Source organism: Culex pipiens, chromosome 2 (assembly GCF_016801865.2).
Source record: "Culex pipiens pallens isolate TS chromosome 2, TS_CPP_V2, whole genome shotgun sequence".
In the NCBI taxonomy this organism is placed as follows: Eukaryota; Metazoa; Arthropoda; class Insecta; order Diptera; family Culicidae; genus Culex; species Culex pipiens.
This window is the reverse complement of record NC_068938.1, coordinates 123,665,487-123,691,970: the sequence shown is the minus strand read 5'-3', so window position 1 is coordinate 123,691,970 and position 26,484 is coordinate 123,665,487. Positions and strand designations below refer to the sequence as shown.

General features: G+C 40.6%; 4 protein-coding genes across 12 annotated transcripts in view; 3 read left to right on the top strand and 1 right to left on the bottom strand.

The window, feature by feature from the left end:
• The window catches only part of LOC120416662 (small conductance calcium-activated potassium channel protein), a 441,654-nt gene extending 434,357 nt beyond the window's left edge, over positions 1-7,297 (top strand). For 6 of the 9 annotated variants that reach the window (XM_052707820.1, XM_052707818.1, XM_052707817.1 and 3 more), the window contains one exon: positions 80-7,297. In XM_052707820.1, the coding sequence (XP_052563780.1) occupies positions 80-317 (238 nt within the window). In that variant the 3' untranslated portion in view covers positions 318-7,297. The remainder of the gene's footprint in view (positions 1-79) is intronic. The other 3 variants (XM_052707815.1, XM_052707816.1, XR_008212046.1) reach the window with 2 other exon arrangements.
• A 3,692-nt stretch (positions 7,298-10,989) lies between these two features.
• LOC120416651 (basic salivary proline-rich protein 1-like) lies at positions 10,990-11,734 on the top strand. Its single transcript, XM_039578460.1, has 4 exons — positions 10,990-11,147; positions 11,211-11,294; positions 11,358-11,453; positions 11,532-11,734. Exons 1-4 carry the CDS (start codon positions 11,049-11,051, stop codon positions 11,658-11,660), a joined length of 408 nt encoding a protein of 135 aa, XP_039434394.1. The 5' UTR covers positions 10,990-11,048; the 3' UTR covers positions 11,661-11,734.
• Positions 11,735-13,790: 2,056 nt separating this feature from the next.
• LOC120416645 (zinc finger protein 425-like) lies at positions 13,791-20,759 on the top strand. Its single transcript, XM_039578456.2, has 5 exons — positions 13,791-14,087; positions 14,145-14,721; positions 14,778-15,687; positions 15,742-15,999; positions 20,571-20,759. The coding sequence occupies exons 1-5, from the start codon at positions 13,914-13,916 to the stop codon at positions 20,677-20,679; spliced, it is 2,028 nt and encodes a 675-aa protein (XP_039434390.1). The 5' UTR covers positions 13,791-13,913; the 3' UTR covers positions 20,680-20,759.
• Positions 20,760-20,811: 52 nt separating this feature from the next.
• Positions 20,812-26,314, bottom strand: LOC120416646 (zinc finger protein 37 homolog). Its single transcript, XM_039578457.2, has 4 exons — positions 26,092-26,314; positions 24,926-26,027; positions 21,086-21,318; positions 20,812-21,027 (listed from the first exon to the last, which is right to left on the bottom strand). Exons 1-4 carry the CDS (start codon positions 26,248-26,250, stop codon positions 20,830-20,832), a joined length of 1,692 nt encoding a protein of 563 aa, XP_039434391.1. The 5' UTR covers positions 26,251-26,314; the 3' UTR covers positions 20,812-20,829.
• Positions 26,315-26,484: the final 170 nt, after the last annotated feature.

Below are 26,484 nucleotides of genomic sequence, written 5' to 3'. Positions count from 1 at the left end.
ACCCTTATCATATAGAATAAACCCGCCTGCTTCCGAGTCGATGTTCGGTGTTTAGTTCTCATCATCTTTCGTAAACCAGTTTTTCTTTTAGGAGTGTCCCATCGTCGTCGACACCGGCCTATCCCTGGCCCGCAAGTCCCATCCTCCCACCAATCTCCAGTAGAACGCCTCACTTGGTTCCGGAAACGCTCATTCCCGCCCCGGTGACGACCGCATCGTCCATCTCGATGTCCAACTCGCTGACGAACCAGTTCCTCAGCAACCAGTCGTCGGCGACCGGGGACACAACGATGGCCACGCACAGGACATCTAGCTGAATCGAGCCCGGTAGCCCAAACAACTCGCTTTCCCTAATCTCATTCTCCACCAACAACAACACCCACTATCAGAACTGCAACTCCTCCAACTCCAACTCTAGTCCCACGCCGACCAACACGACCACGACCACGTCTAGCAGTAGCAAGTTTACTAAACAGCGGGAACGAGCAACGCGGTTCTAGCTTCTGTCGGCGGTCCCCTGTTAGTCCTCCACCCCCCATCAAAAGCCCACCTCCCTCCACCAAACTAGGGAACATCCCCAATTCCACTACCCTCACACCCCATCTTTAAAAACTGTGCGGCCACGAGAACCGGGGAAACCAAAAGTGCATCGATCTGTGCGGTACGGAATTACGATAACGCTAATTATAGCTATGTACTAACTAGGGAGAGAGAGCGCGAACGAATGTTACAAAGAGTTACATGTGTGTCAGGAACGTATGACGAACGAGCGAGATTGTGGGTGATGATAACACCACAAAAAATAACACGAATGATGAGCGGAAGTGTCTCGTTGGGGCATGCGAGTGTGAGAGAGAGAGGTTGACGGGAATGGGGTAGAAACGAATAAGTTGATAAAAGACTACTTAGTGATTAGTGAGTAATTAAAGTCGAAGCAGCGATTAAGCGATGCGTGCGCGGGTACAACAAGATCCGCCAGCGAAAGATCCAACCAACTCCAGACTGTAAGAAAACAGACGGGCACGTGGGTGATTTCATGCTTCTTGATTGATGGCGAAATTTTGTGATTTTATCAGGTTGAAATCGTTTTATTAAAAAAAACTTTTTTAACGGCAAATTTCCTTATTAGATAGAAAAATTATATAAAAACTGTTTATTTTGCGATTCGTATAAGTGTGACTGATTAGAATTTTACTCAGAAGCTTTTTTTCATAAAATTATTTTTATTAGGTCCTTTTCAGTACTGGGACCTGGTTAGGGCCGAGTCTGCTTTTGTAATTACATTGATCTTAAAGCTAAGAGTAATTACAGAGGATCTTGTGTGTAAATGTTAGTGGGAGTACTCAGAAGCTTACAGGATGGCTAGGTATTCTAAATCTCAAAACATTGAAATGATCAAACCAATATTTTCTACGCGGATATAATTCTTGTAAACGAACCCGTAAAATAAATTGTTAAGATTTGAAAAGATCAGAAAAATAATATTCTTCAAAATTGAAAAATGTTGTCGATTTTGAAAAAAAAAATTTCAAATCGCGGAAATAATTAACGATTCTCACGCTCTCTTTCAGTTTTTTCCCATTGCACAGTTGTCCGAAACCGAAATCTAGCGTGACAAAATTGATAGCGGCCACACGTTAAGATTTAGAGTTTTGATCAGAGTCCATTGGGGCATCTTTTTGTATGGTGGACATTAGGGTGGTCCAAATTTTAGGGTGGTTCAGAATTTTTATTTTGGCGGGATGACGAGATAGCGCTTTGGTGTCTTCAAAAAGTTGTAGGGAATACCATTCTGAGCAACTTTAATAAGAGCATGAAGCTCTATTTTCAAACGGGAAGTTTCTAGAGCCATTTTTGTAATTTAGGTTGAAGTGTTTATGAAAAAAATAAGTTTTTTGAATTTATCAACTCAGGCTTGTGTCGTAACGAGTTGGTGTCTTCTAGACATTTGTAGAGCTTATCAAAACACACATTTATCTTCCCAGAGAGCAAAAATCGGACTTTTAAAACGATAGTTATAGCCAAAATACGACGAAAAAGACGCCATTTTGAAATGTGAATAACTCGAATAGGTGGTGGAGTTTGACCTCGCTCTTAGAAGCATCTGCTCTTGAGCAAAGTTGCTCAGAATTGTGTTCCCTACAACTTTTTTGAAGACACCAAAGCGCTATCTCGTCATCCCGCCAAAATAAAAATTCTGAACCACCCTAATGTTCACCATACCAAAAGATGCCTCAATTGACCCTGATCATTTGTTCCGAAGACACCAAAGCTCTAAATCTTAACGTGTGGCCACTATCAATTTTGTCACGCTAGATTCCGGTTTCGGACCACTGTGCATTGAATGCTCAAAAATCCTTGGGAGGCATTTTTTTCATTATGTAGATTTTTAAATCTATGTTTTGAAAATTTCCTTTTGGATGTCATTAAACATTTTTGAACATGTTAATAATAAAGAAGAGCAATTTTTTTTATGTTTTGAAAATATTTATTGTTTTGTTTGTTTCGATTTGGTTGAAAGTTTGTACATCGATCTCTTATCTCCAAATAAGCAACTACTTGTTTCTCCATGCAAGTCTCCATACAAATTTTGAATTCTCACCTAAAATTTCAAATTCCAAATCGTCTGTAACTTACTTTAATCATGAAATATCTTCATGAAACTTTCTGTTGTGATTGAAAATCGTGTTTATGGTGGATGAAATAAATAATCTGAATTATGAAATTTTTTGATTTTCTACAAGTATGTAACCCCTTAAGAGCGAATCATGAACAAAGCATAGCCCTTTGTATGGGACCTCTTTTGGACATCACCAATCTGTCTGATTTTCAGGGATTGTTTGTACACATAAAACTAGAATCTGAGCCAAATATGAGTACTCTAGGTCAACGGAAAGTGGGACAAATCGGGACACAAACTTTGAAGGTTCAAAAACGTCAAAAATCATCAAAATCATTAAAATGCAGTAACTTAAAAAATGCAACAAAATGAAAGGTGAAGTATCTCAATTGGTTTAATCTAAAAGGAGTTTTTGGCCTTTTTGGTGAAAAAATAGATAACGCTTTGGGTAAGGCAGTTTAACACATAAAACAGACACCGCTTTTTTAGTGAATTTTCTGGTTGTACATTTCTGCTTGAGGGACCCCTTGGATCCCATTTCTTATGATAATTTTATCATTTTCGCGTTCCTTTGTCAACTTTCAATAGAAACATGCATAAAAATAATTATTTTCGTTCATTTTAACCCTTTAAAAATTTAAGATGTCATTGTGCTGCAAGAAGAGTTTACTCTTAAGTTGAACGTAATCGATGTTTTAGTTTCCGGAAACTGTTAAATAAGTCATAATTTTTTAATGTGTAAAAGTAGAGAGACTTTATGTATATTTTTTGGCTCCGTGCATGAGATATTTTGTTGAATAGGACCTTTTAAAGTTTCCATTTCAAAAATCATCAAAATTCAAAACAATATTGGCCAAATAAATTGCTCCTCACCTTGATCTTGGCGGTATTTCTTATTTTAATCATGTAATAAATTATTAAAACATATTCAATCAACTTCAGCCTGACAAAAAATCACGAAAATTTTATCATTCAAAATCTGGTATGGAATAGCCCACACGAAGCAACAGAGTAACGACAGCCAGCAAAACCATATAATCCTAGCAAATTGATTTCAATTTCTTAGCCAATAGTTTAGTACCGACGAATTTAAATTCTTATAATTGAGCGGTTAGGTAATTGCATTCTTCGAAACAAAATAAAAGAAAAAGCAAAGTAAATACTCTTACTTCAATAGGTTCAAATAATGGTAGCAAGTTTTTAAGTAGCATAATTCACATTTTTTATTAAAAAAAGATTATAAAAAACTTTCAAAAAGTTTACAAAAGACATACTAGCAAGTAACACTCACAAAAAAATAAACAAACAAAAACAGTTCAGCAAAGAAAGGTAGATGCATCAGGGTGAGTGTAACAACTCAATCGAAAGTGAGCTTTCTTGCAAAGGAATTTTCAACTCAAATCAATCTTACTTCAAACAGATGTATTACTTCTACAGACAGGAAATCCGAAACTCAAACCCTCACTCAAACTAATTCGCGACAAACGTTCTAAAGGTTGGTGCAACTTGAGCAACACAGTTGTCGAAAGAAGAAAAATTAAATCAAACTTCGAATAGTTTTCATAGAGTTCGAACGAAATCGATTAGAGAACAAGAAGATAGTTTAGTCCGTAAAATACACCACATGTGATGTGATATTTAGTAGTATAATTAAAATTTCATAAAACATATTTCAACACGCGTACAGAATCTAGAAGTAAATGGTTAGAGGAAACGCTTTCAGCCGATCAAGTCAGCTCCACTTACTGTAGTGTGATTCTAAACGAAAACTGCAGAAAAGTAACTCGTCTTCAACGAAATTGTTAAAACTTCACCTAATGCTGGTTTCCAAAATCGTTAAAAAGTACCACCATCACACACATCTAAATAAATTCTCTGATTTAAGTGCCTTGTGATAATCATGAAGAACAGTCTACCTTTCCTTTTTTTCGCACTAAACGAATAATATTACAATTCGAAAACCCACCTGAATAAAACCTTTTTCCCTGAAAAAAAAAACCAAAATCTTCAACGTTACCGCAAATGTCAGATTCTGATTCCCTAAAAAAAATAATCTTCTAAAAGCTTTTTTCTACTAAAAATCCACAGAATCCATAGCTCCTCCATTCAAACAAGCAAACCAAAAACTTACCCATAGCAGGCTGTGCATGCTGAGTAGGCCTAGAGAGCAGTCCCCCCAGGCGTTTCCCACCGGGGGGTCAAATTCGAAGCTAAATCCGCACATAAATAGGCGCGGACCAAAACAGATTTCAGTTGCTGAAATGTTACACTCTCCTAGCAAGAACAGAAGAACAGTAGTTTTCAGAGTTTTAGATACTAAAAGAAACATACAACTTAAGGTTAACATTTTCCACGATAAATATGAGAAAGGGGAGGGAGAAAAAAACAACATAAATAGAATAGTAGAATAGTGGTCAACCAAAAGTAGTCTATAATAGTTACCAAAATAGAAAGCAGATAGTTATACATCAGATTTTCTACACATCTCCAGTTGCTTCTAAAGTGACATGTGTAACTCGAAAGTAGAACGTTTAGTTTTTAGTTGTAATCCAAGATCCAAACCAAAAAGCACAACCACTAATTTTCGTTGTCCCTAAACAGAGATATGCAAAAATTGTACAGCAAAGAGAATAATTAAAGGTTTCCGAATCTTTTTTTGTCACAACAAGCCACTACAGAAGTGCATAATATGGGAGCGGAAGCGGAAGGCATCGTGTAAAAAATTTCAGCAATCATGATTTCTATAAATATAACGAAAAGGAAGAAGAAAAATCTTGGTAAAATTGCTTTAAATAACGTAACTGAGGAAACTAATCTCGTGTGCTGTAGTGGTGCGGGCAGTTGACTGAGTTTATTTTAGATCAAAGTTACATCTTCCAAGCAATTATGCGATGATGCCGAAAGGCGGTTATTGAAAGTTATTTTTATCTTTTTTGAACATCTCTGTCAATTTCATTTAAGTGCTACTAACTTTTGACAGGGTTGCCAGATCTTCAGTTTTAAATACCAATTCAGAAAATGATTAACAACAGGTAAAATTACAATGTTAATATGCGGAATTTTGCAGTGTGGTTACCATCGCAGTTCGCGCACTTTACGCGCGATTCTTGGATTTTCCCCGACTTTTCTTCTATCGTTTATTCTCATTTTTTAACTTGCAACTTTATTTACTTAACCATCAATCAACTGTCCCTCCATCGGCTATCGCACACGAGAAAAGAAAAACTAGGTCGTTCCTGAAATAAAAGATGAGATATTGATTAGTTTAAGTTTAAAGATAGTCATAGGAAAGTACATAAGGCGATTTTTAAGATCAAACAACATAATAATGCACAAAAGAAGAAGAAAAAAAGCGCGTAAGCAGGACATATTCTACCTTCTACCAACGAGTGGTGGTAAACTTTCCCAACGTGTCACCTGTGAATGGCCTTCGAACAAGTCACTGGAAGAATAAAACCGAACTGTTTTTTTTTCGTACTCTCGAGCTACAACTAAGTAAGTTCTACAAAAAGCGTGCACATGCACTCAAATTCAGAACGGTGGATGAATGTTTTAAATGCCAAATGAAAACTGTTACTCTGAAAACTATACAAAACAAACACTCACACTCAAATATAAAAGAAGGTAAAAACGCAAGCATTTATATATTCGAAGGGCAGTCGAACTTCACTTGCTTCAGTTATGGTTTCAGAGGGAAAAGAAATTTAAATGTTACAACTCGATCGTTAACTAAGGACCGCGTCACATGCAGTTCACGACCTGACCTGACTCACATTCATCGAAAACTTAAGGCTTAAGAAGACCCGAAATCCCAACCCAAATCTGCGTAAAGTGCGTGCAGAGCAGAAACCGACTGTGAAGGAACATCTACGGATGATGGTTATTTGTTTGATTTTCAGCTTTTAGTAAATTCGTAAAAGAAAATCGTCCCAACCATTTACGTTTTATTCGGTTCTATCAAAATTTAACAAATTCGATAAAAGTAGCCTTATACCTTGAACTAGCGAGTTAAGATATTAAACAAAAAAACACTATTCTGATTGATATATTGACAAGAAAGTTAAACTTTCGCCAGTATGTTGACATTTCTCAAATTTTAATGAACACATATACAAAATTTTAACTTATTTATAAATGGAAAACAAGTTGCATTGGATATTGAATAACAACATTTCTAATATGGCTGATATTTTTAAACAACCAAAAGTGACAAAAACAAACCTAATCGTTGCATCTAAACAAAGCAAGTAGAAAAAGATGGCTAGCATACATCAGTTCGGAAAATTTGTTATACAAAATTAATCGTGTTGAAAACTTGTTTAAACTTTTGATAACTGATTAAACACCCACAAAACGATTCTAAAGCCAACCATGGAAGTAACTATTCACGAAGTATTTGGACACGGAGACTTCATTTAGCCGTTTTATAAAAACCTCCAACTAGGTATTTAAGAAGAATCCAAAGTCCTTTTCCCCTAAACATCTATTCCATTTATTTAGATAATAACTTACAAACAAAAACCTCTGAATATTAACGAATCATAACTCTTAATAACAGTTCGATCCATAAATGTAAAAAAATCCTTCAAATAACAAAAAAAAAGTAAAGTACATAATCGAGAAAAGTAACATAAAACAACAAACAAAAGCTACACAAACACACACCCAAAAATGTAACGAACGCGTTTACACAGAAAAGATAAAACAAAACCTACAAGCAAATGACCAATTTCTTACGAATGTTATGGAATGATGATAGAATCAACAATATTTTATATCGGCGAGGCGCCTAGAGAAGCAAACAAAAACCTTAAGTTCGACCCCGCCCCTTTCTTTCAAGTGCAATCGCTCTCAGTTAGTGTAATTTTGTTACATAAGATTAGACGAAAATAGTTCAACAAAGAAGACGAAAACAACATTGTTCGGTCAACGACAGCACACGAAATCGAATAGTCGTCAGAAAAATAATAGCAAACAGAAGAAGCAGAAAAACGGATAAAGACAGATTAAGCAGAAATAAAGGCAGATCAATGTAGGGCACCACGCGATAAACAGTCGTTCCACACGTAGCCAACCTGTAAATATACTTCTTCGCTGGCAACACTGAAAGAAAGAAAAAAAAAAACAAACCAAACGATTTATCTGTCTCACGAAAGGAAGATAAATAACACATAAAAACAACACTCTACCGTACTTATTAGTCAAAGTTTAGGTTGATTTTTATATGTTTTCCTTTTACTTTACATATGCATAGTAAGGATATAGCATAAATGCCTATTGTATATACTGTTATATAGTTTTAAATAAAAAATATAAAATAAATCATTGAGGCTCGTTTTATTGCCGTCGAAAGAAAGTTCTCAAAACAACAAAACAACAAAAAAAACATGTCAGGTAAGATTTTGAATGTGATCATTTTAGAGTTTACAAAAATTACTTTTTTGCCGACATTCAGGGGCTTGTTCCGATGGGTGTACTGAACCCAGAAGTTAGCGCTAAACCATTTGAATGAGATCTAACCAGAGGTTTGGTTCCTCTCCCCAGTCATGCCCTCGGACTCCTAGGTTCGAGCAGAAACTTGCAATAGAGACCACAACATACCTGATTGATTTTTCTTTTTTTATATGTTGAAAAAGAAAGAGATTTGCACAGTTATCAGAAGTAAGAAACTTCATAATCTTGAAAAATTTACTGAATTTATAGACTTGCATGGATAAACCCGGAACCAAATTTTTAACATGTCTTAATGAATTTAAATCTGGTAACTTTTTGAAACTTGACCCAGAGCTATACTTTACAACAATCAGAAACAAGAATTATCATAATATTGGAATTTTTATTCTTGAAAAATATGTTGCTCGTAGGTGCGCTTTGATCTAAGGAATCGATAGACTCGTAATTTTTATAATAACAGAATTTTGTGCACCTTTTTGATAATTTGTTGCTTATTATTCACATTCAGCTCATTTTATTTTTTTTATGTAAGGGTTGCGGCCGTGGCTGACTGGTTACGGTGTTCACTTTGTAAGCGAGTAGTTCTGGGTTCGATTCCCATCAGCTCCCAACGAGAAAGTTTGAAAAAAATTGTTTCTTGCCAGTTATGGACCCCCTTTTCCTATAGTGGACCCGGATCCATAATCCGATTGTGGACCTGGTTCACTATAGGAAAACTGTTGTTTTTATATCAAATTTAATCGATATTTGAAGTTTTGATGCATGTTGTGGGTCTAATAATAGATATAAGAATGCAAGTGGGCATTTGCTAACTTTTCACTGTAAACAAATCAATTTTGTTAATAGATATGGCTTAAAACAACATAAAAACTTTACAGACTTTTAAACTCATTTATTTCCGAAAAATATTAGAGAAAATGTGTCAAAAATCTAACTAATTTTGATGCAAATTTTTCCGTAAAAAGTTGAATAGTTGACCAAAACAATAGATTTGTTTACAGTTGCTGATAAAACCACCTATATTTATTTTCAAAGAAAATGATTTGTTTTTGATTTATTACACTCAACCCCCGGTGGTTGGTCACTTTTTCGTTTGACACTTTTTAAGTTTGTACCCCGTTGGTTGGTCAAAGTCAAACTAAAAAGTGACGAACTGTCACTTTTTACACGGCGCTCACGCCCACTATCAAAACAAACCGTTGGAAGTTTGTATAAACTCCGTGTAAAAGGGACGTCCAACTAAAAAGTGACCCCGTTCGTTTGACAACAGTTTGTGTCAAACCATCGGGGTTTGAATGTATTATAAAATATTATTTCTAACTTCAATTATGATGCTTCAGTTAAATACAATTAACTTAAGTTTTCATCAATTATAAATTCTTACAGTTTCAGCAACTTCGGTACTTTTGACATGAAAACTCATGATTGAAATACATGCAATTAGGTTGATTACAACAAGCATTTATTGTATGTTTAAGAAAACTTTTGCTTAAATACACAGTTTTCTTCATTTTTGTATGTTTTGGGTCCACTTTTGGAAAAGTTAGGATTTTCGTTGTCCTATATTGGACCCCCTTAATCTTTCTCGAAATTTGGCAGTTTTTCGTTTTATTTTAATGAAGTTTCTTAGTGATCATAGTGACACATCAATGTCAGTCAACATTGTTTTAAATGGTGCTGAACATGCCAAATAAAAGACTACAAGTCACGATTTTAATTGTGATTTTATTGAATTTTTCATCAAAATACCATGAGAGGGTCTACTATAGGTAAGGGGTCCACTAATGGATAACGTACCCTATTACGCGAGACGTTGCATTTTGAAGTTGAGACTTTAATAGTTAAAATGCAACACCTCGTGAACTAAAAGGAAATAAAAAGTAAATGTTTCCCAGTTCCTGAGGGGAACACCCTTGAAGAGTATCGGGACCGGCATTTACAAAGCGGATTCAGTGGCAGTTTCATTCTCAACTTAATGTTAACGTGTTAAGGTTAGTGATAACGTTCCATAAGTCGCCTCCCTAAGGTGTCGTGATAAGATCCAGTTTGTGACGATATACTACCTTCCCTTTACTAAGCAATCGATTCCAGAAGGGAAAAGATCACCAGTTGTGTTGGTCCGAGCCGGAATTTGAACCCCGATCTACGAGGCGGAAGCGTTACCACTGGGCTACGTGGCTCGGCTTGAAGCACGATGGGTGGGGAGGGGCATTCATGAACAACGTTTAAATTTTAGTTTAAAACGTCACCTTTTATCAATTACACTAAAATAAATCTCTAAATGCGCTTAAAAAGCAAATCTTGACTGTTTTGGTAAGTGTGGTACCGTAATATGGGGTGAATTGGGACTACAGTCTGAATAGGGACAGCAGTTTTTAGAGCACTTAAAGCTTTAAATTTTAGAAATGGATGTACACATTTTGTTGGCCTGAGTCTGTTCTAACCGAAACCAACCAGAAAAATCAAAATGTTGTGCTCCAACATGGTTAAAACTGCTGTCCCAATTCGCCCCATGTGTCCCGATTGACCCCAGTTTACGGTATACCAAGTTTACTGCGACATTAGATGTTGATTATGCTCACACACTCTCCAGCATGTGACCTCGTGAAGAACATGCTCTATTTAGACAGCATCATTCCAGTCATAAATAAATTTGTGAATGATTTATTTCCCCTAATTGCCACGTTGCATGATCCTCCGTCGCAGAATAACACCTCTGCGAGATAAACTCTGTTGACTTTGGATGGCAGTCTGACAACAGTTTACATTTCCGCTACTACTTAACTTCATTTTCACACGAATCTGTGGCCGTCTGAAACGAGCGCATAAAGTATAGGAGCAATTAATCTGAATCTGATAGATGCCTGATGACACCCAGAACAAGTCGCGTTAGAAGAATCTCCGACGTTGATCTGTTTGAAATAGACTTTGTATAAAAAGGGCTTCATGATGTAGTAAAGGCAATCAATCCAAAATGGCTAAGCTAACAAGTTGTTCGGTATTTGCACTATTTGCAGTGGCACTGGTTTTTGTTGGAACCACTCGGGCTGCTCCCGGAGCAGATGTCCTGAGGGTGAGTAGTGTAAAATTTACTGGAAAAAAATATTAGTTTCAACTAATGGTTTGGTTACTAAAGGCTAGGAGATCACCCCAGTTCCCACCTGGCATGCCGAGTCCTCCATCTGGGTTCCCATCGCCGCCAATGCTTGCGTTGAACCGAGTAAGTTTAAATTTGTTTGATCTTTTGATAACAATTTCATCCTTGCTTCTCTCCAAACCAAAGGTCGTCAGACAAGCTCCACCGGCAGGAATGCCCCAGGGACCGCCCGAAGGAATGCCCCCACCGCCAGAGGGCATGCCGCAGGGACCTCCGTCGATGGTCAGATCCTAGAGCAGTAATTCCGTTACTCAAAACCAGATGAAACCAACAAAACGCAAAAATGTTTCTTCATTGCAGATGACGGCGATTTACCGGCGCACCAGAGAAACTCGTCAAGGCGAAGCTGGCGAATCAATGCTGGACGGATCCCGCATGAGACGAGAGGCTCGCGGTGGTGGCGGTAAATTTCCCAACCGTAGCGGTTAAAACAGTGTAACTTAGCTGTGTGGTTTATATATATATTTCATTGTTATTACTAATAAAGTCAGCAATCAATCCAATCATTAATGTTTCATTATATGCTACTAGCTTTACTTTTGCAAAATCAATTTGAGTACAAAATGAACATGTTCTATTCTATCACGGACTTCACATTAATTTTGTTGCAACACCCTTTATCTGGCCTGTAAATTCATAACGTTGAATTCTAGGCAAACCAAAAATATGTATATTCTCTCTTCGATTTATTACTACATTATTCTCAGTTTTAGACCTAAATCTCCGGAACCGAAATCAAAACTGAATTCTATTTTTGTTTGGGAAAACTTTGATTTGAAATCCTTGGACGGCATTCTTGAACTACCTATGTTACGTTGATAGATTCGTGTTTCTTTGTTCACTTTTTGGCATTCTGCGTACGTGCAAATTTAAAGGCTATGGCTCTTCACCCATGTGTTATTATACAGGTTTAGACTACCAGTCTAAAATTCAGTAGGATTTTGTCATGTTTACTCAGTTAACTATTTAATTAACTGTTAATTATGTGAACGTTGAGTCTTAACAATGTGAAGGTCATGCATTTTTCATCTGTGCCTACACATCCAGAAACCACGTTGACACCTTTTTGGAAATGGGCGAATTTGGTCCAAGGATCGATATATCTCGCCAGGACATGAAAAAAAGTCTTGCAAAGATGATCAATATCGTTCATTAATTGCTGATTTTAAGACAGTTTTCAGGCAAACGTTAACACATTTTTGTTTCGGGTTTGTTATTTCCTCCTCCCACCCAAGTGCAATAAATTTCCTCGACAAGCTCGCTTCGCGTTGTCTTCTTTCGGCTTTCGGCTTTGTTCTGGCTTTTTGGATGTGTGTTTTTGGTTCTACCATCGAAGTAGGCCTTTGCTCAGCTACGCCAAAAAATGCTGCCGTACCTACCACACGGTTTGCGGAACGAGGGCCGAATGTGTGAATGAGTTTGCCGGAAAGTTCCGTAACTGGTGTCCGAAGCACGTCAAACTTGATGATTCGATTCACCATGATGAGGATGACGAGTGTGTCATCTGCACAGAAAAGCTTGGAACGTTCAACCGGATGGAGTCCATGTTGGCACCCTGTTGCAAGAACGGCTGGTTCCATCGGAGCTGTGGCGCATTGCTCGCGTTCACGACGGGTTATTATTTCAAGTGCCCACTGTGTAATAGCGGCACGGAAGAGTTCAAGATGAACTTACAGCTGCAAGGAATAAAGTGCCAAACGCATACGGCGAGCTGTTGGAGCGGCTGTCAGTGTGCGATGCAGAGGATTGCCGTTGCCCGCAAATTTTCCTCTAGCGAATTGCGAGGCTTGTGGGTCAACACGACCTTTGCATTTTGGAAAAAAAATCCTATATCCCGACGCCAGAAATGATGATGGCGCGGCGGCCAGCACGATTGGATCGGAAGGTGTCACGGAGCAACGGAACCTTCCAGGCATTCAACGACAGACCGAAAACCGCGAACCCGCGCTGCCGAGCACTGGCGAAGGCGGAGAATCCGAAGCAGACCCTTAGCCGCCGCAAGAAGAACAAGAAGGTGCCGGATCAGACGATCAGCAATATTCTAAACGTCGTAGTGGCGTCTGGGTTTGAGATGAGGAGGAGGGGGACATTAATAATTTTTTAAACTGTGTTGAATTAATAACCTTTTTTATATCTTCAACAGTGAGTAAGTTGTGGCGCTATAATCACGGCAAATAGTGTCCAGGGCATTCGTGGAAATGCAAGGTCCCATCCCAGAGGGTCCCAAACGCTTCTTCCTCCCCTGTTGATTCAGAATTGTGTTGTTTGGGTTTGATTAGATTAGATTATAAACTTTAACACATTTTTGTTTCCTGCAATGTGGTCCGGAAAACTTTTTATCAAGTCTCGGCGAGATTTTCCGTAAAAAGTTGGTCCCTACATCCTTGGACCAGCTTCCATACAAATTTGCTCATTCTCCTCTCCATGCCTTATTTTTGAAAAAAAAATCCCCTGAATGTATGCAACAAGTTTTGAAGAGGTATAGTATTTTTCATCACCACAAAGCACAATTTTTAGGCCTCTACTGTTTCATTTGACTCAACTGTCATTTAAGTCAAACTTGTAAACATCAACAAAGCCAAAAAAAACCACAGCCACCGTTTCTTGAATCTGATCCGCGGTAACATTTTCGTTGTGTAATTTTGTAAAAACTGTTCTTTTGTGTAATTAATCGTCCCCAACATGAAGGAGTCCGACTCCGCGCTGGAGTTGCAGGTGAACGCCAACGAGATGTGCCGCACCTGCCTCGCAGCGGAACTTCCGCCGGACCAGCTGAAGCCGATTTTCTGCAACGAAATCGTCGACGGCCGGATCGTTCCCTTCCCGAAGGTGCTCGAGCTTACGATGGGTTTTAAGGTGAGTTGATCCGTTGGAGAGTTGTGAAGTCGGTCTTGATAATGGTTCTTATTACAGCCAACGAAAAACGAGGTTCTTCCGAAGAATGTTTGCGTGAGTTGTAAAACGAAGCTGAAGGAGTTGTACTCGTTCAAAGACAAAGTATGCAAATCGGAAGATTTGCTGTATGAGATATTCAACTGCGAGAAACCGCCGGAGCAAAAGCCAACGGTGGTGGCGGTGACGAGGCCACCGATGATCGCGGCGGAAACCCAAACCGACTGCATACGGATCGATGAAGGCGATGCCGGAAGTTACCGGGCTTTCCTAACCCTCCAGAAAGCTCCCAAACCTGTCACCAATGATGCTGCAACTGATTGTGTCGTACAATCGTTGGAGTCGGCCTGTCAGACCGTTCCCATTGCGAAGCCAACGGTTCGAAGTGCCTCAATCCAGGTGACGCCCCCGCTGAAGCACTCCGGAACCCAGGTTGACGAAGAGCTGGATCTGGAGGTGCTGCAATTTGACGTGGTGGAAATGATGGATGAAACGGAACCGGAGCAGCTACAGCAGCAGCAGTTGGCTTCGGAGCAGTTGGACCAAGTGCTGGAGGAGGCCACCGCACAGAGCGAAGTGCAGGACTTTGAAACGGATGGTGAGAAAAGCTTCAAAAGTAAACATTTAAAAATTACGTTTTTAATCAATTTTCAGAAGAACTTCCCGCCGAACCTCTGAAGCCTGTCGGCAAGGTTGAAGCTGTCGAGGAACCGGAAGATCCAAGCGAGTACTTGAGCTACGAGGCTTTAGAAGAACCCGACTCTGATTCGACGACCAAAGTAAAACAGCCTGAAAAGGAACCACCTGCTGCGACGAAAGCCATCTCCGAGTGTCAGTACTGTCAGTTCTCAACGGAGGACAAGGCCGCCTTCAAAGCGCATCTAAATGTGCACCATCAAACGTTGGAAAATATTCTGCTCAAAACGGATTACTTCCGGTGCATGAACTGCTTTTCGGTGTTTAATTCCGGCGCTGCCCTAAAGTATCACTTTCAAGACGGCCCGTGCGATGCCATGAGGAATGAATTGATTGAAACCGAAGAAGTCGACAAGCACGAGAAATTCTACAGCCACGGGTTCGACATTTGCCTTCCGAAGATGAAGTCATTCCATAAAATCAACAAAATTTCGGTTGCTTGCGGTACCTGCAACATGCAGTTCAAAACGTTTGAAGAAGCGACGGATCACTACACGATACACGAGCAGGAGCTGGAATCTCAGCAGGATGTCGACCAAATCTGGGAAAAGAACGATTTCAGCCAAATCCATTACTGCGGAATTTGTAACGAACCATTCCCCGACGCGACCTTCATCCGGCAGCACGTTTACTTCCATCGGAACGCCTTCGATTGTCCGTTTGACTGCCCGGCATCATGCTACACATTTGGAAGTCTAACGGAGCACATAAAACGACACCTATCGTCATCCGAGGAACCGCAACCTCCAAGTACACCCAAATCTACATTAAAGAAACCTAAAGCAACCTCCACACAACCAACCGATCTCGTTTGCGAAATTTGCTCAAAATCATTCAACTCCAAAGCCTCCCTCAAAGTGCACACAAAGTAAGCTCTCAAAAAGTTAACGACGCACCCCTTAATGCCAGCTTCTTATTCTAGGAACCACTACGCCGATCGGCGCCACGTCTGCTCGATGTGTCCCAAGTCCTTCATCCAAAAGTCCGACCTCACCATACACATCCGGTCGCACACGGACGAGCGGCCGTTCGCTTGTACCGTGCCGGGCTGCGATAAAAAGTTCCGAACGTCGAGCCACCGGCGGGACCACATGTCGACGCACGCCGCGCAGAACGCATTCCAGTGTGAATTCTGCCAGAAGATGTTCAAAGCGGAACGGATCCTGCAGGGGCATCTGAGGTGAGTTTGAAACTTTGGGAAATTGCTTCTCAGTTGAGCAGTTCTCTACGGAATCGGTCTTTTTTCTTTAATTTTATTTTTTTGTATTTTTTAATCCGGCTGAAACTTTTTTGGTGCTTTCGGTATGCCCAAAGAAGCCATTTTGCATCATTGGTTTGTCCATATAATTTTCCATACAAATTTGGCAGCTGTCCATACAAAAATGATATGTGAAAATTCAAAAATCTGTATCTTTTGAAGGAATTTTTTGATCGATTTGGTGTCTTCGACAAAGTTGTAGGTATGGATATGGACTACACTGAAAAAAATGATACACGGTAAAAAAATGGTGATTTTTTATTTAACTTTTTGTCACTAAAACTTGATTTGCAAAAAAACACTATTTTATTTTTATTTTATTTTTTGATATGTTTTAGAGGGCATAAAATGCCATCTTTTCAGAAATTTCCAGAATGGGCAAAAAATCTTTGACCGAGTTATAATTTTTTGAATCAATACAGATTTTTTCAAAAAATCGAAATATCGGTCGCAAAAAATTTTCAACTTCATTTTTCGATGTAAAATCGAATTTGCAATCAAAAAGTACTTTAGTGAATTTTTGATGAAATGCACCGTTTTCAAGTTATATCCATTTATAGGTAACTTTTTTGAAAAAAGTCGCAGTTTTTCATTTTTTAAAAATAGTGCCCATGTTTGCCAACTTTTGAAAAAAAATTTTTTAAAAAGCTGAGAAAATTCTCAATATTTTGCTTTTTCGGACTTTGTTGATACGACCCTTAGTTGCTGAGATATTGCCATGCAAAGGTTAAAAAACAGGAAAATTGATGTTTTCTAAGTCTCACCCAAACAACCCACCATTTTCTAATGTCGATATCTCAGCAACTATAGGTCCGATTTACAATGTTAAAACATGAAACATTCGTGAAATTTTCCGAACTTTTCGAAAAAAATATTTTCAAAAATTTAAAATCAAGACTAACATTTTAAATGGGCGTTATAATGAATGTTTGGCCCGTTTGAAATGTTAGTTTTGATTTTAAATTTTTGAAAATATTTTTTTCGAAATGTTCGGAAAATTTCACGAATGTTTCATGTTTTAACATTGTAAATCGGACCTATAGTTGCTGAGATATCGACATTAGAAAATGGTGGGTTGTTTGGGTGAGACTTAGAAAACTTCAATTTTCCTGTTTTTTAACCTTTGCATGGCAATATCTCAGCAACTAAGGGTCGTATCAACAAAGTCCGGAAAAGCAAAATATAGAGAATTTTCACAGCTTTTCAAAAATATTTTTCTCAAAAGTGGGCAAACATGGGCACTAATTTAAAAAAATGAAAAACTGCGACTATTTTCAAAATAGTTACCTAAAAATGGTTATAACTTGAAAACGGTGCACTTTATCAAAAATTCACTTAAGTACTTTTTGATTGCAAATTCGATTTTTTTTTGCGACCGATATTTCGATTTTTTGAAAAAAATCTGTATTGATTCAAAAAATCATAACTCGGTCAAAGATTTTTTGCCCATTCTGAAAATTTCTGAAAAGATGGCATTTTATTTCCTCTAAAACATATCAAAAAATAAAAAAAAATAAAAATAGTGTTTTTTTGCAAATCAAGTTTTAGTGACAAAAAGTTAAATAAAAAATCACCACCGGCTCCGTGGCTTAATGGTTACGGCTTCTGCCTCACAAGCAGAAGGTTCAGGGATCAAATCCCGGCCGGTGCCTCTGAAATTTGGAATCAGGAATTTGAACTTTGAATATGAATAAAAACGAAAATGAATCAGGTGGGATTCGAACTCACACCTCCGGATTGGTGGTCTGGGACGCTAAGCAGTCGGCCATCAGAAGGTTTACACTCTAGCAGTAAATTGATCCGTAGTGTTGAAACATGTTATCTCTTCTTCTCATATTATTAAATACGCGCTGATTCCTGATTTGCCTGAGGGGATTGGAAGTCTAAATATAGATCGAGTTTCCTTCAGATGCTTGCTTCTATGTTTAGGCGGGGCCGAACAATGCCCAGCGACCTCGGAATTGGACCGCAAGGAGCTCTGTCATTCTGAAACGGTTCGTTGGAAGCAGTGCGAGGGCTATCACCACCTAATACCCGGGACTGAGATAAGTTGTATCAGCATTCGGCATATACAAAGTCTGATACAAATTATACTTTCCCATAATATCGCTACCGGTTAGCGGGTATTGGATTGGACCACACACACACACACACACACAAAAAGTTAAATAAAAAATCACCAAATTTTTTTTTTACCGTGTATCATTTTTTTTTCAGTGTAGTCCATATCCATACCAACAACTTTGCCGAAGACACCAAATCGATCAAAAAATTCCTTCAAAAGATACAGATTTTTGAATTTTTACATATCATTTTTGTATGGACAGCTGCCAAATTTGTATGGAAAATTATATGGACAAACCAATGATGCAAAATGGCTTCTTTGGGCATACCAAAGGCACCAAAAAAGTTTCAGCCGGATTAAAAAATACAAAAAAAATCGAATGACCGAAATCTCAGAGAATTGCTCAGTTGCGGAATTCGCAGTCTGGCAACGCGTTGCTGAGACACTTGATGATTTCTTCCCGATGTGTTGATGCGTATCTTCAACTTTCCCAGCTCCGATAAAACGGAAATTTGCTTTTGAGTCGTCTGGTTTTGATACCATGGTTTTGTTTTGTCTTAACCGGAACTTCCACAAAAGATCTAATTTTAATCTTCATCGTCCTATCGTTTGTTATCCGGTTCCTTTGCGGTTCATTTGACCATTCATTTCAATGTTCGCAATTCGCAATTCGCAATTTTCAGTGTAAGAACGGGCCTTGACCGATCTTATGCACCAGGTTCCCGACGAACACGCACTGCCCTTACACCTACATCTTACCCTTGCTCTGAGTCAGTACGAGCAACACGCTAGAACACGCTTTGAGTGTTCGTGCCAGGCATGCACACCTTCTTTTCCGGTTACGCATTTTAACTCGGCCGGGGGTGGTACATTACGTAGGGTTTGATGTAAGTATAAGCGCCTAACCATTTATAGTGTGCCTATCAATTTTCAGTAAAGCAAAAAAACTGTTTAATTTTTAGTTTGAATTCAAAAACTAGTTGTTATTTTACTGTGTATTGTTTTCTCCTGAAATCTCCCCTATTGTTGAGTCGTGTTTATCTGTTGCTATTTCTTTTGTCGCGGTGCTGTGTTACAATATTTTGGTCCTAAGCATTTTAGAAAAGTTTTTAAAAAGTACAATAGTAATATTTGTGTTAATCCTTTAATCATTCCATAAATTGAGTAAGGGCTCGAACCTCACTTGTTTAAGAAAAGGGTGAAGTTTCAAAACAATGGACAGTGAAGGAAATATACTATGTAAAGAATCAATAGTAAAAGGAAGATAGTAATTTATGAAGTAGATATAGAAATTAACAATAGTTAATAAAAAGAGGTAACAAACAAGCTTAGATTGTATTGAGGGCAATTTACAGGGAAGATGAGAAATTATTCAAATAGATAAATAAAGAAAAGGCATATGATAAACAAAATTGACATCGCTGCCAGTTTTTTTACAGCAGCATCAATTGGTAAAATAGAGTGGAAAAGCGTTGAGAAATAAGAGAATCAAATAAGTAAAATCGAAATCAAACGGAGGATAGTAAGCAGAAGCCGTTTTAGAAAATCAGTGAAACAAAATAAACAGAAGATAGCTGTTAGCTGAAATGGAAAGACGAGAAACCCCGTTCTGCGATGCTCAGGTACATCCACAGCAGTTGACTCAACATACTGCGAATCAAAACAATACCGTCTACAATCACAAAATACTTCCCTTTCCCACATTGTCGCGCCCCTTTCTTCTAGCCGTCTCCACTCTGACCCTCGTTGGTCAAAGGTTTACGAGTCGTTTCCACAGGCCACCAGCTAGGTTACACCTTGTCATCATGATGACTAAACCAAGCCAACGTGGAGATAAGAAAATAGGACACTTGCAAGGAACCAGAGCCATGCTGTTTTGTCCAAACAGCACTACGAATGTAGTTGGGCTCCTTCCGGGATGTTCCTCGCCTAGGTGTTGTCAACCGACGAGTATCATCTCAAGAAGCTTGCTTTGATGCTATGTATAAGGTTTTACACCGTGACGTCATTTGACAGCTCGTGTGCACTGTTTACATGGTCTTCGTCGATTGTCGACGATTTCCCCCGAAAAAGTCGACGAGCGCGTCGAACTGTGCTAAGTCCATGTAAACAGTGCACTCCTTTCTAACCTCCAAATCGAGCCGGCGCAAAACCTAATACGAGAAACGCGCTCCGTCGCAACGACCTCCTTTCGATGTTCTGTTAAAGTGAACTGATTGTTCGTTTTTTATTAAGTTCTTATAGATAGAAAGTGAGAACAATTTCTGCGAAGTTCATATCTGTTAATAAAATAAACAACAACATATCTGTTATAATAAGTCCGTGATTGGGAAACCCGACTCACACACGCGTTCTGAAATAAAGAGAAATTTAATTATGAAGTAATGCATTAGAAAACAAAATTTATGAAACCCTTTTCCATCGACAGGTTACACACCGGTCTGAAACCCTTCGAATGCGAGCTGTGCGGGAAAGCCTTCAGCCGGAAGCAGCACCTCAAGCTTCATATGAAAACGCACGAAAAGGAGAAGGAATGAACTGCTGCAGGTAAGTAGGTTATGAATATATGTTCAAATATATGAATGAGTAGGTAAGAAGCAACTTTTACTAGATAGGACAGAAAAGAACCGATATCAATGCTTTCGGAGAGTTTGAGCTAACACTTCGAGAAATTTCAGCTTGTTATGTTATTTATTGGGCTTTCCTTCTGCCTTGCCTTGCACTTTGTTCGGCTTGTGAACCTTCTCCTTGTGAATCTTGGCGTGGTACTTGGTGTAAAACTTTTTAGAGCAAACATCACATTCGTGTTTCTTCTCTTCGGAATGTCGCTTCAGGTGGTTCCGGTAGCAGGTTCGCGTCTGCAACTGCTTGTCACAAATTTGGCACTACAATTGAGGGTATTGAAAGTATGTAACGAATACATTAATGATTGACTCAACTTACCTGGAACGTCTTTCCCTCGATGTGCGAATCCATGTGGGCGGTCCGCAACGAAGCCGACTTGTAGCTCTTTCCGCACACGGTGCACTGATAGGGACGCTCTCCGTTGTGGAAGCGCTGGTGAAGTTTAAGCTCTCCCTGCTGTGCAAAACTCTTCCCACATTGGTCACAGCGGAAACGCTTTTCGATGGTCTTCAGGTGGTTTGCCAGAGAACGCTGCGTGAGAAACTTCTTGTCTGAAAAAATAACAATCCAGGTTTTTAACAACATGGACGAATACCGAAGGTAACGCATGTAACGGTACGGGGGTACTGTCAAACCAATTTTGTAACGCTCGTTTAGTCACGTCATTGTTGAACTCCTGTCAAAAATTTTCACCAAGATGGCGTCACACATTTTTGCTTCCACCCCATCCGCACACAACAAAACATTTTCTGCTGCTGCCCGGAATATTTTCGAGACAACCCGTTTCTCTCCGAAAGCCGCTGCCCAGGAACAACCCCAGACAGATCCGCTGGCTGGAACCAAGTCCATAGTGCTAGAACTAAACTCGAGACAGCAAAGCAGAAAGATGCTCGTGAAAAAACCTTTACTTCCTGCAACCTCCAGCCGGAACCGTGTCCGTGGCTAAGAAAATCATCCGAGGCAACATTCGCTGGCCACTGGCCATGGAACAGTGGAAAAGTGAGTGGGAAATACAAGACACAGAACCTGTTGGTTTCGGGCAGCGGCTTCCTGTAGAAACGGTGTTGTCTTAGGTGTTTTTCTTTACCACGGACACGGTTCCAGCTAACAGTTCTGTCGCGTGTTTCTGGCCAGCAGGTTCTTTCTGTCCTCGAGATTTTTAGCAGTTTGGTGCACATTCTATTCGCTGGTGGGTTGCCCAGGGTCAACCAAACCAGGTGGATCTCTGCAGCTAGAAACAAAAAAACGGTGGGCCGCCCGTCAATTTTTACCGACATGGCGAGAATCAAAATAAAAACAAATTTTCTAAAACATTTGCCAACTGTTCCACCGAACCACATTTCCTGGTCCATTTTCCAAAAGTTGTCCTCATTCCGGAAGCATCACACCATCTCTAGTTTAAGGTTATGTTCACAAAACAAATCTATCTGTTGTTGCACTTATTTTAGTGCGGGGTTAGGAACCGTACTTTTACACCAAAGGCATCCGAGACTCAAACGTTTCTGCCGGATGGCTACTGCTGGGAACAAAGTAGCGCTCGCTGAAGAGTGGAAAAAATCGCAAGAAAATACCCCAGATAAAACCTACTGGTCGGAAACCCGAGAACCAGACAAATGCACGGATCAGGACGCCAGAAAGAAACTCGCGACAGAACTGTTAGCTGGAACCGTGTCCGTGGTTAAGAAAAACACCCGAGACAACCAGTTTCTACCGGCAGCCGCTACCCGAAACCAACAGGTTCTGTGTCTTCACACTGACTTTTCCACTGTTCCACGGCCAGTGGCCAGCGAATGTTGCCTCGGATGTTTTTCTTAGCCACGGACTCGGTTCCGGCTGGAGGTTGCAGGAAGTAAAGCGAGAAGTAAAGGTTCTTCCACGAGCATCTTTCGGCCTTGCTGTCTCCGGTTAATTTCTGGCATTTCTGGCACTATCTCGGGCACTATCGTTTCACGTTCCGGCCAGCGGATAAAGACGGATCTGCCGTGGGTTGCTCCTGGGAAGCTGTTTTTGTAGAGAAACGAAACCCTCGACAACACTCCAGCAGAAAAAGTTTTGTTGTGTGCGGACGGTGCGGTGCGGAAGCAAAAATGTGAGACGCCATCTTGGTGAAAATTTTTGACAGGAGTTCTAGAATGACGTGACGGGAGCGTGCGTTACAAAATTGGTTTGACAGTACCCCCGTACCGTTACAAGCGTTACATTCGGTATTCGTCCATATTGTTAAAAACCTGGATATCCAGGTTTTTAACAACATGGACGAATACCGAAGGTAACGCTTGTAACGGTACGGGGGTACTGTCAAACCAATTTTGTAACGCACGCTCACGTCACGTCATTCTTGAACTCCTGTCAAACTTTTTCACCAAGATGGCGTCACACATTTTTGCTTCCGCACCATCCGCACACAACAAAACATTTTCTGCTGCTGCCCGGAATATTTTCGAGACAACCCGTTTCTCTCCGAAAGCCGCTGCCCAGGAACAACCCCAGACAGATCCGCTGGCTGGAACCAAGTCCATAGTGCTAGAAATAAACTCGAGACAGCAAAGCAGAAAGATGCTCGTGAAAAAACCTTTACACTAAAACCCCGGTTTACGCTCAGGCGTTACGCTTTGTATTTCGTCGATTTCTCTGGAACGACGCAATATTTTTGCAAACTTTTTGAAGCGATTTATACGTCTTGTGCAGATCTACAAATTGCTTTCAAAAGAATGTAAAAACATTACACTGTTTTCGAGAAATCAACCAAACAAAAAGCGTAAGGCCTGCGCGTAAACGGGGGTTTTAGTGTACTTCCTGCAACCTCCAGCCGGAACCGTGTCCGTGGCTAAGAAAATCATCCGAGGCAACATTCGCTGGCCACTGGCCATGGAACAGTGGAAAAGTGAGTGGGAAATACAAGACACAGAACCTGTTGGTTTCGGGCAGCGGCTTCCTGTAGAAACGGTGTTGTCTCAGGTGTTTTTCTTTACCACGGACACGGTTCCAGCTAACAGTTCTGTCGCGTGTTTCTGGCCAGCAGGTTCTTTCTGTCCTCGAGATTTTTAGCAATTTGGTGCAAATTCTATTCGCTGGTGGGTTGCCCAGGGTCAACCAAACCAGGTGGATCTCTGCAGCTAGAAACAAAAAAACGGTGGGCCGCCCGTCAATTTTTACCGACATGGCGAGAATCAAAATAAAAACAAATTTTCTAAAACATTTGCCAACTGTTCCACCGAACCACATTTCCTGGTCCATTTTCCAAAAGTTGTCCTCATTCCGGAAGGATCACACCATCTCTAGTTTAAGGTTATGTTCACAAAACAAATCTATATGTTGTTGCACTTATTTTAGTGCGGGGTTAGGAACCGTACTTTTACACCAAAGTCATCCGAGACTCAAACGTTTCTGCCGGATGGCTACTGCTGGGAACAAAGTAGCGCTCGCTGAAGAGTGGAAAAAACCGCAAGAAAATACCCCAGATAAAACCTACTGGTCGGAAACCCGAGAACCAGGCAAATGCACGGATCAGGACGCCAGAAAGAAACTCGCGACAGAACTGTTAGCTGGAACCGTGTCCGTGGTTATGAAAAACACCCGAGACAACCAGTTTCTACCGGCAGCCGCTACCCGAAACCAACAGGTTCTGTGTCTTCACACTGACTTTTCCACTGTTCCACGGCCAGTGGCCAGCGAATGTTGCCTCGGATGTTTTTCTTAGCCACGGACTCGGTTCCGGCTGGAGGTTGCAGGAAGTAAAGCGAGAAGTAAAGGTTCTTCCACGAGCATCTTTCGGCCTTGCTGCCTCCGGTTAATTTCAGGCATTTCTGGCACTATCTCGGGCACTATCGTTTCACGTTCCGGCCAGCGGATAAAGACGGATCTGCCGTGGGTTGCTCCTGGGAAGCTGTTTTTGTAGAGAAACGAAACCCTCGACAACACTCCAGCAGAAAAAGTTTTGTTGTGTGCGGACGGTGCGGTGCGGAAGCAAAAATGTGAGACGCCATCTTGGTGACAATTTTTGACAGGAGTTCAAGAATGACGTGACGGGAGCGTGCGTTACAAAATTGGTTTGACAGTACCCCCGTACCGTTACAAGCGTTACATTCGGTATTCGTCCATATTGTTAAAAACCTGGATAAGATCAAGTACATTCGGGAGGAAGTTCGTCCAACTTACCGCAATGGTTGCAGGGAAACTTTTTGCCCGTGCATTTGAGACGCAAATGTTGCTGCAAATCGGCCATCGAGTCGAACGAATCCATCCCGCAGTGCTGACACCGGAGAGAATCGTGCTCAACGTGCTTCTGTCGGATGTGGACGCCCAGTCGAGCCAACGAAGCGTACTCACAGCCACAACCTCGCAAGGGACACGAGTGCACCTCTTGGTGAGTCAAGATGTGCAGCTTCATGTCGTCTAGTTTCCCGGCAAGTTCCATCGGACAGATTCCGCACGCATAGCTCGTGGCAGCGTCTACCATAGGACTATCGACGTGACCACTAATCTTGAGGTGCAACAGATATTCGTCCTGGCGGAGGAATACCTTCTTGCAGTCGCAGCAGATGTGAAACTGGAAGAAATCTACTACATGAGCGGTGGCCTCGTGGGACCGCATGTGTCTTCCGAACCGTGACTGCCCGACGAAAATTGCCCCACAGATGTTACAGGTCATGGCCGCTTCAGTGCTAGTGTTATCCACAGTCGCTTCAGGCTGCTCCATCAGTTCAGCGTCCTCCGAATCTTCCTGTGCTGCTTCTTCTGCACACTCTTCCCGAGCTTCTTCTGGAGATACAATCTCTTCGTAGTATTCAACATCTTCCCCGTGTTCCGACGTGAAACCTTGAGACTCTGTCGGTTCCATTTCAACCTGAGCGTCCATTTCGGTATCTTCGTGAAGTTCATCATCTCCTGCCTCTGGAGTATCCGCAACTTCCACATCAAAATGCTCAGCGGCGGCATGTTGCTTCAGCTCCTCCTCGTTCTCAAACATTTTATCACACGACTCACACTGGACCAGTTCCGCAATCTCAAACATCAAATTGTCGTCCGCGCCATCCTCTCCTTCGTCTGGTTTCTCCTCATCTTCCTCCAAAACCGGCTGCACTTCCGGTTCCTCAAGCTTCGCTTCCGCTACCTCCTCAACAGTTGATCTTTTCTGCGCAATCGTTTCCTGCAGAATCTGTTCCGTTCGCTTGCACTTTCGCTTGAAGGCGTAAAAATTCAGCATCTGAGACTTGCAGCTTTGGCAGATCTTACCCGGCATTTCGGCGGATTCCACAATCTGTCGGAAGTTAAAAAAATATATCAAAATTTCTTCTAACAATCACTCAAAAAACAAATCTCACCTCCAAGTCCACGCAAAAGCTGATGGCTTCCGGTATCGACACCAGAAATCCGTCCACGATCGCGCTGGAAAAGAGGCTAAACAGCCGCTGCTCTTGGTCCGGCTGGGACAGACAGATGCGGCACGTGTGGTGCACGTCCATGTCCAGGGCGTACTCCATGCCGGAAGCTTGTGTGTTTCGGCCAAGGTTTTGTATGAAATCGAGTCGAGTGCAAGTCAAACTAGAACTTTTGTAAACATTAACAAAACAGTGTTTGTTGTTCTGTCAAAGCAAGATTGTGTAGTAACTTTTCATAATAGCTCAACAGAATTAAATTGAAAAAAATCTACTTTTTGACTTTATGTTGTTGTCTCAGCAACCGATTAACGATTTCGGAGTGGACAGATTCTGAGA